Here is a 10,688-nt window from a genome sequence, read left to right on the forward strand (position 1 = left end):
GGAAGCTCCCGTGTCAATAATCCAAGGAAATATCCTCTGCGCACCTGTCAGCCTCTCATTGCCACCATTCTGACAAGAATTCAACATGCCCAACAAAGCAGCCCACTGCTCTTCATTTAATCCACTAAGACCCTTTCGATCTGAATCTGTCACAATTCCACGCCCACCATCAACTCCAGTTGCTTGTGTGGCGTTGGCACGAGCAACTCCTCTCTTGATACGTCCTGCTCTATTGCCACGCTTAAGACCACCTCCTCATCTAGCAGAAGTTCCACGTGGTCTACTACCCCACCATTCTGGATAACCTATCAGCTGGAAACAACTTTCAGCATCGTGTCCCTCTCGGTTGCAATTAGAACAAATTGAGGATTTGTCTTTATCCCCCCCTGAATTTCGACTACCTGCTTGAATTGCAAAACTCATAGGATTGCCTCTTTCTTCCTTGGTTCATGTCATAGTTCGCTCCCGCTCTTGCTGAACAACCATAGCATAAGCACGATTCAAATTGGGCAAGGGTTCAGTACTCAAAATATTAGAGTGCACTATTCCGTATCCTTCTTCATCCAAGCCCATCAAAAACTAATGAACTCTCTCTTCTTCACGCTTTCTTTCCAATTCAATGGTAAGATTGCATCTACAGCCTGCACAGATACACACTGGTATCTGATCATAGTTGTTTATTTCATCCCATAACGTTTTGAGTCTTCCGAAATAGGACACGATCGATTGACCTTCCCGCCTACAATTCGCCAGATCCGATCTCAGTTGCTGCATTCGTGGACCATTCCTAATCGAGAACCTCTATTTAATATCCTCCCACATATCCTTTACGTTCTCCATGTAAGAGATGGTCGAGCGAAGCGTCGGTTCAATGGTGTTAAACACCCAAGAAACCAGCATAGAGTTAACCGTCCACCAATCTTCGAGTTCCAGTGAGTCATCTGCTGGTTGCTTGACAGATCCATCAATAAAATCATATTTCTTTTTGGCCCGCAATGCAGTCCTCATAGCTCGCGCCCATTCTTCGTAATTCTCGCCCTTCAACTGAACTTGGTAATCAAGTTACCTAGGTTGTCATTCGAATTCAGTGTGTAAGAACTATAAGTTTTCTTCCCTGATCCAAAACTCTCATTTTTCTTTTCATCAGCCATGGCTCTAATACCATGTAAAAGAATTAAGAAATTTTATAATAAGAATTCTGATGTTTATTGTCCCAGAAATCAAAAATATATATAAAAAATTACAGCTAACAAATAGGTTCCTAATCAAGCTAAGCTACTAAAATTGTATCAGAATCATACAATAAAAGGTAAGAATAAATATGCACATAAAAATTTATAAATAAATGCCCTAAATAAATACAAAATAAGTGGCAACTAACAGCTGCATTTCCAATATCATTGAGCTCTACCTTCGATCCTCTCAGCTAAACACAGGAATGGGGTGAGCTTGATGTGGTGAGCTTGATGTTTCTTAGAGGCCTTTTCCATGTTTTATGTTTTCTTTTCTAGGCGTTCTTTGGGTTTTGGTGCAGCACCACGCATTTCTACTAAAACTAAATGCTACTACTTCCAGATAGAGTTGGTACGTACAGCGGTGCTTGGTCCCGCTAATCCTTCCCGTTAACGAGCATAGGGTGTTTTTACTATGGCCTTGGACCTTGTTACTTTTAGGCTAGCATGTATCCCTTTTGTATAATCTACGTTCGTGGGCGCTCCTGTGAATGGGTTATCTGTTAGGCCCATGTTGTATTATTATCCACTTATCAATGAAGCTAACTTTTAATTGAAAGAAAAAAAAAAAAACACTTTTTCGGGGAATGACTTAAAAAATATATATATATTCCCCAGTATTTTTTCTGCATTATTGTTTTGGCTTGACTTGCTCTTTGTTTCTAGAACACTTGACTTGCTAAAAAACAGTGAGAAGCCAATGTATCTGTCCCTCTTGGCATAAAATTTCCTTTTGAGCAGTTATAGTATTGAAACTGATCTCAGAGGTATGCAATTCAAGAAAAATAGAGTGTCCATCAATTGCTGCAATACTCAAGATAGCTTTATGTTGGGCTCATAACCCTGTTGTGTTTTTTCCTTTTGGCTCCTTTTTTCTGAAGGTTAGCACACTATCTTATTTGCTTCTTTTTTTTTTTTTTTTTTTTTCTAGGCATATTATGGCTTTTTTTTTTTATCAGGAGCATATTATAGATTTATCTTTTGAGATCTGTTCTTGCAATATCATTTTCCATCACCTTGTATTCCTTGCGCATCTGGTTATTATATTCTTCTTTCTTTTGAGATCTGCACACAGTTTAAAAAGTTTATTGGCAAACCATTCTTGATTTGTTTTTGGTCGTACAAGATAGTCTGAAGATTGGTTTCAAACCAGAAATCTTCTGCTGCAATTCATAAAAAAGCTTTTGAAACTTGATTAAAAGAACCTTTAATCTCACTAACAAGTAGTTACTCAAGGAACTCGATGAAAGAACCAGCTATATTGAGAATTCGAGAAAGTACATGCTACCATCATATAACTTGTTTTCAAGATCTGACTGACTGGTTCCCTCTGCATCTCTGCTCCCCGCTCCTATGATAGTCAGAACACCGCAATGAATAATTCTAACAACACACACACATGCACAAAGTACGGAAACATTATTTATGCTCCTTGAGGGTGGTTATGGTGTGAGGTTACTCTATTTTTGACTTAGAGATCATGGATTTGAGTTATGGAAATAGCGTCTCTATAAAGCGGTTGTGTACATTAACCATCTCTAAAGTTCACAAATGTGTGATGCTTTGTAGGCTGGTAACCCTTTATATCACCGGTTTCCAGTGTAACATCCATGTTTCAGAAGTCTTCACAGATAAGAAGAGAAAATAAATGAAAGGAAAAATAGGGATTTAGCCAAAGTTAAAATAATAATAATAATAATAATAACACTTGAAGTTTCGTGAATTAGAATAGAAAAGGGAGAGGGTTAAGTTGAAAACAGAGCAAGGGGAAGAAGTGCAGCAGCCCATGTCCAAATATGACAAATTCTAACCGATTTCTAATAAATTTATTATTGTTTGCACCATAAAACAGTTTCCTTGTCTCCTTTTCTCTCTAAACTACCAAAATTTCTAATTCTCACGCCCTAAAATTTGCAATTCAAGTGAGGGATTGAGAGATACCATTGCTGCCTCCTCTTACCATGACATCTCCAACGACCACAAGACTTCCCAAGCCTCCAATTGAGATAAGAATTGAAAGGGAAGAAAGAATCAAAATTCTGGTGAAAACAAACTTACGGGTGACTTGCGAAGGTTCAAGAATTTCAGTAGTAGGCGAGGCTGCCATATAAGTCATTGGCACTTTAATTACATGAAGATTTCCCTAGCTACTTGTTTTAAACTCACTGAAAGAAGCCCACATATTGGCAGCTCGAAGGATTTGTAAATGAAAAATCCTTCTCCCATTTCTCTGAACTCATATGTTAGAGATTCTAACTCTTTTAGGGTAGGTAATTTGTATAGTCAACAATGGTTCTTTATAATGATCCAATTTTGCAAGTGTTAGTCTAAGTTCAAGTCAAGGTTAAACTATTCATTGGGAATGATATGAATTTTGGTGTGAGCATTGAATTGGTTTAGATTAGGAAGTTATTTGGAAGGTTTAAATGTTGTTTCTAAGGATAACGTGAGAATTTAAGTGATGGAATCTTTACTATGGATTTGAGGAAAAATAGAAATTGAAGTTAATTTAAAACTTTTGCTATGGAATTATGGAATGGAGAGTTGAATATAATAATGGTGTATATATATATATATATATATATGCCCTAAATAGGCAATTTTGCATAAATAGGCAATTTTATTGAATTAGGTTGTGCTCACGAATGCTCTTTACAGGTGTTGTAATTTTGGGGCAAAGTGTAGTTCATGGAGAAATGCTATCGAATTTTCATAAAATATTTACTATGAAAAGTGAAGTTTGGGTTGATTTTGATTATTGTATTATTACATTTTTAAGAGGAGCTTTTGATTATGGTTTAGATGGTCCATGGATGGAAAAGTCACATCTACTAGTTGGTATCTTGTAATACAGGTAAGTGAATAAATATATAACGCTAATATTTTATTAAATGTATATTATATATGATATATTTTCCTTATGCAAATGGAAATAGAGAACGGTATTATTGTGTTTTATAATTAAATAAAATGAGATTTAGAAACACAGTTGAATAAATGATAGAATACACTCAATATATACACCGAATAGATAGCACCTTGATTAAGTGATTTATTTTCTGCTCAACTTATAATTGTACTGTTTTTAGGATCACACTTGATATACACATAGTTTTTGGGGCATATATCGAGTGGTCGCCCTTTGGGGATAGTATTGAATATGTCTATAACCAGTATTTTTATTGCTATTGGGTTATCTAGTGTCATTTTAGTGTTATTATAAATCCAAGCGACACATTAGCAGGGGACAATAATAAGGGTAGTTTGAAAGGTGGATAGTGGACCCAACCTGATAAGAGCAAATGAAAGATCTAAGGCTGATCAAGAGAAGCACAAATCAAGTAGTTTGAAAGAAATAAGTTTCCAACTTAAAGGAACCGTGCAAGAGATAAGATAAGCACATCAAGAACAACCTATATATTAAATAAGAAGAATCAGAGAAGGGCATCAAGTATTTGGGAATTTGTAATATGGCAACTATGCTCGGGAGTATTGATTGTATTCCTACTATTTCATTTTAATTGATTTCTTTATTTCCTTCTGTTTTGAGTTCTTTTCTTTTTTTTTTTGGATTTTTCTTCAATTGAAATAAAGTATCCTTCTTGTTCTTTCATTTTGTGACGTCTAAATTGTTAACTCTATCGAGCACCCAAGATATCAGCATTGCTCTCAGGCTGCCATAATTTTATTTTATGCGCTTGAGATGCTAGCATGATCTATATGAAGTGTATTGTAAGTGTATAAGGATATTGTAAATTTTATAAAATTTCAGCATATTTATTTTAGCAATACTTTTACAATATAAATTTTATTTTAGCTTAGTTATGTAATTTGAAATAATTGATATTTATTCAATTGACTTATTCTAGTGTAGCATATTGGCACTATTAAGTACTAAGCCCTTGTCTGTTTCCTTTTATTATTTATTTATCCGCTCACTGACTAGTTATACTCACTCTATGTAGTTGAGGATCATTTTGATGGTTTTAGAGTTTCAGTTGGCTAGACTCCACGGTCCTAGGAGACAAAGAGGTAAGTTTTCAGTAGGGAGAAGGGTGTTATGTCACAAGAATTTACTTTACACTTCTCACTGGATGTGGAAAGTGAGAAATTGCTTGAACAAGTGAGAAAAGTTACTTGGTGTAAATACACTTGTAAGCTCTGATGGCTTCCATGAGAATCCAAACAGCTTGTCCTTCATCTTCATTCTCTCCATCTTTTTCAAGCCCTCAATGGAAATATGATGTCTTCCTAAGTTTTAGAGGAAAGGACACCCGCAAATGCTTCACAGACCATCTGTATGTTGCTTTAAACCAGAGAGGAATAGTTGCCTTTAGGGATGACCCAAGCCTTGAGAGAGGGAAAGAAATTGCTCCTGAACTTTTGAAAGCAATTGAAGAGTCAAGGTTTTCAATTGTTATTTTCTCAAGAAATTATGCATCATCAAGCTGGTGTTTGGATGAACTTGTGAAGATTCTTGAGTGCATGAACACTAAGGGACAAATAATTTTCCCAGTGTTCTACAATGTTGATCCTTCTGATGTACGGAAACATAAAGGGAATTTTGAGAAAGCTTTTGCTAAGCATGAGGAAGATTTTGGGCAGAATTCAGAGAAGATTAAAAAGTGGAGGACTGCTCTGACAAAAGTAGCCAATCTATCTGGATGGGATTCACAGAACAGGTATTATTATATTTATGAAGTTAGAAAAATGATAGAAGAGACCAGCCTATATTTAAAATAAGTGCATGGTTAATGCAAAAAAAAATCCAAACCTTTGTTGAAAGTTGCTATTGTAGTCAATTATATGCTCAATGTTGCAAATCTATGTCAATTGTAGCCAAATATTACGTGGCATTTCATTTTCATTATCTTCTACCAAACATGATCTAGTGTTTTATCCTCTTTTTATTACTAGAAATATCTGACAATTGTTCCTGCTATTTTTGCAGACATGAAGCGAAGTTGATTCGAGATATTGTTGAAGATATATTTGCTAGATTGAATCATGCCTTCTCAGCCCCAACTAAGAATCTTATTGGAATAAATTATCATCTAGAGAAACTGAATTTGTGCTTAGCTATGAGGTCTGACGATGTTCGCATCATAGGCATCCATGGGATGGGAGGGATTGGAAAGACAACTCTTGCTAGAGTAATTTTTGATAGGATATCCAATCAATTTGACTCTAGCAGCTTTCTTGCCAATGTCAGGGAGATTTCTGATTCTGAAAGAAATGGTCTAGTTGTTCTACAAAATCAGCTTCTTTGTGAAATCTTGAAGGAAGAGAATATTAAAATTTGGGATATTTACAAAGGAAGCAAAATGATAAAGAATAGACTTTGTCGCAAAAGGATTCTTGTTGTTCTTGATGATGTGGATAAACCAGACCAATTAGAGTCTTTGGTTGGACACCGTTATTGGTTTGGCTCAGGAAGTATAATCATAATTACTACTAGAGATGTACATTTGCTTGTTCAGAATGATGTAGATGAAGTGTATAAAATGGAGGAATTAAATCATGACGACGCTTTTAAACTTTTTAGTTTGAAAGCGTTTAGGAGTGGCCATCCTGTGGAAGGTTTTGTAGAGCTGTCCCAAGAATTTGTGAGATATTCTCAAGGACTTCCATTGGCCCTTGAAGTTCTTGGTAGCTTTTTGAAAGGTAGAAGTGTAGATCAATGGATGAGTGCATTGGGAAGGCTAAAAGAACATTCTGATAAGAAAATTTTGGATAGACTTGAAATAAGTTACCATGGACTAGAACCAACTGAAAAGAAGATATTTCTAGATGTTGCATGTTTTTTCAAAGGGATGGATAAAGATTATGTAATGAATTTGCTTGACAGTTTTGGATTTTATGCAGCCATTGGAATTGGTGTTCTCATTGATAAATCTCTGATAACTATTGATGACAATAATAGATTGTGGATGCATGATTTGTTGCAAGAAATGGGTCGAAAGATTGTTTGGAAAGAATCACCTGATGTAGGAAAGCGCAGCAGGTTATGGGCTGATGAGGATGTCTATCATGTGTTGACTGAAAATTTAGTAAGTGGATTTTGATGACACATTTAAGTACACCATTTAACATAATTAAGGAACGTGTTAATGTGATTCTTGTAAGCTGTTCTTCTTGTTGTGTGCTTAGCTCATCCTTAGCTTTTAATTGTCAGGGGACAGAAGCAGTTGAAATGATGACTTTCAACTTATTCAGACAAAAAGAGGTAAACTTGAGTGCCAAAGCCTTCTCAAAGATGGGCAAACTAAGATTCCTCAAAATCTCGAATGTGCAACTTCCCCGAGGCTTAGAAGTCCTTTCTAATGAGATAAGAATTCTTGAATGGCATGGGTATCCTTTGGAATCTCTGCCATTATGCTTCAAACCAGAAAAACTTGTTGAGCTGCACATGCCTTATAGCTGCATCAAACAACTGTGGAATGGAACCATAGTAAGATAATCTCGTGATTAAAAATTACTGATAATTTTGTATTTTCATCTTGGAATATGGTGGAAATCTAACTTTTTTTTTTTTCTGTTGTTTTCAACAGGCTCTGTATGAGTTAAAATTTGTCAATCTCAGCCATTCACAAGCCGTGATAAGAACCCCTGATCTCACTGGGGCCCCAAACCTTGAGAAACTAGTTCTGAATGGTTGTACCAGCTTAGTAGAAGTTCACCCATCAATTGGGCTTCTCAAACGGCTCATCATCTTAAGTATGGTAAATTGCAGATGCCTTCAGACGCTTCCAATCAGCATTGAAATGCAATCTTTACAAGTTCTTAATCTCTCTGGCTGCTCTGAATTGAAGAAGTTCCCAGAAATTAAAGGAAATATGGAAAACTTATCAAGGCTGTATTTAGATGGGACTGCTATTGAAGAACTACCATTGTCGATTGAACATCTCACTGGCCTTGTCCTGTTGGATCTGAAATATTGCAAAAACCTTATCAGTCTTCCAAGCAGCATTTGTCATCTCATTTCTCTTAAAAAACTCACTCTCTGTTGCTGCTTTAAATTGAAGAAGTTCCCAGAAATTAAAGGAAATATGGAACACTTAAAAAGCCTGTATTTAGATGGGACTGCTATTGAAGAACTACCATTGTCAATTGACCATCTCACTGGCATTGTTTGGTTGAGTCTGGGACATTGCAGAAACCTTATCAGTCTTCCAAGCAGCATTTGTCATCTCAATTCTCTTGAAGCTCTCATTCTTTCTGGTTGCCTTAAATTGAAGAAGTTCCCAGAAATTAAAGGAAATATGGAACGCTTATTCCTCCTGTATTTAGATGGGACTGCTATTGAAGAACTACCATTGTCAATTGGCCATCTCACTGGCCTTGACCTATTGAATCTGGAAAACTGCAAAGAACTTATCATTCTTCCAAGCAGCATTTGTGACCTCAAATATCTTCGAACCCTCACTCTTTCTGGCTGCTCAAAACTTAAGTTGTCAGAGAAGTTTGGAAATGAGATGCTAGCCCTCCCACATCAACATGGGGGTGCACGGATGATTCGGAGTATTTTCGAACGAGACAAAATGAGGGAATTAAGCAGTTTTAGACTGAACATATTATCAAATTTCAAATCCTTGAGATCACTAAATCTAAGCAATTGCAATTTGACAGAAGGAACAGTTCCAAGTGGTCTTGGTTGCTTATCGTCGTTAAGGAGATTGGATTTAAGTGATAATGAATTTGTTATTCTACCTGTGAGCCTCAGCCAACTTTCAAGTCTTACACATCTTTACTTGGATGGTTGCAAAAGGCTTCGATCACTGCCAGGACTTCCAGCAAATGTAGAATTTGTGGGGGCAAATCATTGCATTGAACTGGAAACTTTCCCAAATCTTCTAGGGCCAGGCACTAAAAGGTTTTCAAGATTCGATCTTTTCAATTGCCATAGATTGGACGATTATCACAATTGCAATAGTTGGGCATGGACATCGCTGAAAAGATGTTTTAAGGTCTCTCTCTCCCCTAGCTCCTCTCCTCTCCTCTCTCTCTTTCTCTCTCTCTCACGCTCGCGTGCGCGCACCCAAAAAAACATTCATATTAAGTATCTTAGCCTTTGTGGTACAGGGAACCTACTATATCGATTTTTGTCTTCCTGGAAGTGAAATTCCAGAATGGTTCAGAAAGCAGAGCATGGAATCTTCAGCAAGTATAGATCTACTCCCACATTGCAATGATATTAATCCGATGGGATTTGCTGTCTGCGCTATTTTTAGACTTCGACGTCTGAATTATCCAGATAAATATAGAAGATATGACAATCATTGCCCAGAAAAGTCCATAAGAGCTGATTTCCGTTTTAATGATGTTGTCTTCTTCGGCATCGACCGCACTATCTGTAGTAAGCCAGTGAGAAATTCTGCTCAAATTGGGTCAGATCATCTTTGGCTAATGTATACACGCGAATGCCCAAATTGGGATTCAGGGAATGAGCTTGATCGCATTACAGTTTCATTTAGGGGCAACACAGAATCTGATTGGGACTTGGAAATTAGAAAGTGTGCAGTCGGCCTTATATGTGCACCAAAAAATAATCAAAGAAAAGGAAGGGATCATAACTGGGCAAAACTTTTTTTACTTTGATGGAGCAGACACTGGTGGAAGTAGCAGCCCTACTGAAGAACCACAACCTAAAAGCTTCAAAAAGATTTGAGTTTTGTTCTGGTGGAAGCAGAAACTTTCGTTCATTTCAAGCTCGTGTATTTGAGCAACCTTTTGAGAGGCGCTCGAACAATTATTGTGCAATATATTAAGCTTGAAAGCTTGTGGTATTATGATAAATTAAATAACGTCAATTGTCACCATTGAATTGTCATTACGAACGGAGATTGAACTCTTTAGAAGGCAAACTTTGTTTATTTTGTGCATGTCATGGCATTCTCGAAATCTTTTGTGCATGTTTATTTTGAAGAAAAAGTTTCAACCGAATGTTTTCTAAAAGTGTATTATGTAGTTACTTAATTCCATGAATCATTTTGTTAAAAAAATAAGGTTATTTAATAAAAATTTACATTTAATTTTATTTGACTTTTATAAAATAATTTTTCTTTCTGTAAAATAGTTAATTATGAAAAATTTTATCAATTTAATGAAAAAAATTAAATAAAAAAGTACATTTAATATTTTTTAAAAAAATCTAGTAGGTAATATTTAATAAACTCTAAAGGTATTTCTGTAATTTTTTAATAAAATTTATCACATATAATTTATTTAGGATTTTGAAAAAATATTATATGTTTTTTTTAATGAAGAAGCTTTACTTTTTTTGTTAAATTAATAAATTTTTTATAATTAATTATTTTACGAAAAACAATATCAATTTAAAATTTTGTTATCTTGTTTTCAGTAACAAAGTAATTTTATTTTCTAAGTTAATCTCCACAAGAGATTATTTTGAAGATTTTGCTCATTTTATTTAAATCTTACAAAACAAAAAAACAA

General features: G+C 35.5%; 1 protein-coding gene across 1 annotated transcript; it reads left to right on the forward strand.

The window, feature by feature from the left end:
* The first annotated feature begins 1,886 nt into the window (after window positions 1–1,886).
* LOC110634243 (disease resistance protein RPV1-like) lies at window positions 1,887–10,114 on the forward strand. Its single transcript, XM_058137905.1, has 6 exons — window positions 1,887–2,113; window positions 5,198–5,914; window positions 6,184–7,282; window positions 7,408–7,683; window positions 7,784–9,199; window positions 9,315–10,114. The coding sequence occupies exons 2-6, from the start codon at window positions 5,397–5,399 to the stop codon at window positions 9,828–9,830; spliced, it is 3,825 nt and encodes a 1,274-aa protein (XP_057993888.1). The 5' UTR covers window positions 1,887–2,113; window positions 5,198–5,396; the 3' UTR covers window positions 9,831–10,114.
* The last annotated feature ends 574 nt before the right edge of the window (window positions 10,115–10,688 follow it).

Source organism: Hevea brasiliensis, chromosome 16, assembly GCF_030052815.1.
Source record: "Hevea brasiliensis isolate MT/VB/25A 57/8 chromosome 16, ASM3005281v1, whole genome shotgun sequence".
NCBI lineage: Eukaryota > Viridiplantae > Streptophyta > Magnoliopsida > Malpighiales > Euphorbiaceae > Hevea > Hevea brasiliensis.

Bases quoted from the DNA above. Each gene is read 5' to 3' on its own strand.
- LOC110634243 (XM_058137905.1), top strand. From the start codon at position 5,397: ATGGCTTCCATGAGAATCCAAACAGCTTGTCCTTCATCTTCATTCTCT. The intron at 5,915-6,183 runs GTATTATTATAT...CTATTTTTGCAG, and splicing joins GGATGGGATTCACAGAACAG to ACATGAAGCGAAGTTGATTC. The intron at 9,200-9,314 runs GTCTCTCTCTCC...TTTGTGGTACAG, and splicing joins CGCTGAAAAGATGTTTTAAG to GGAACCTACTATATCGATTT.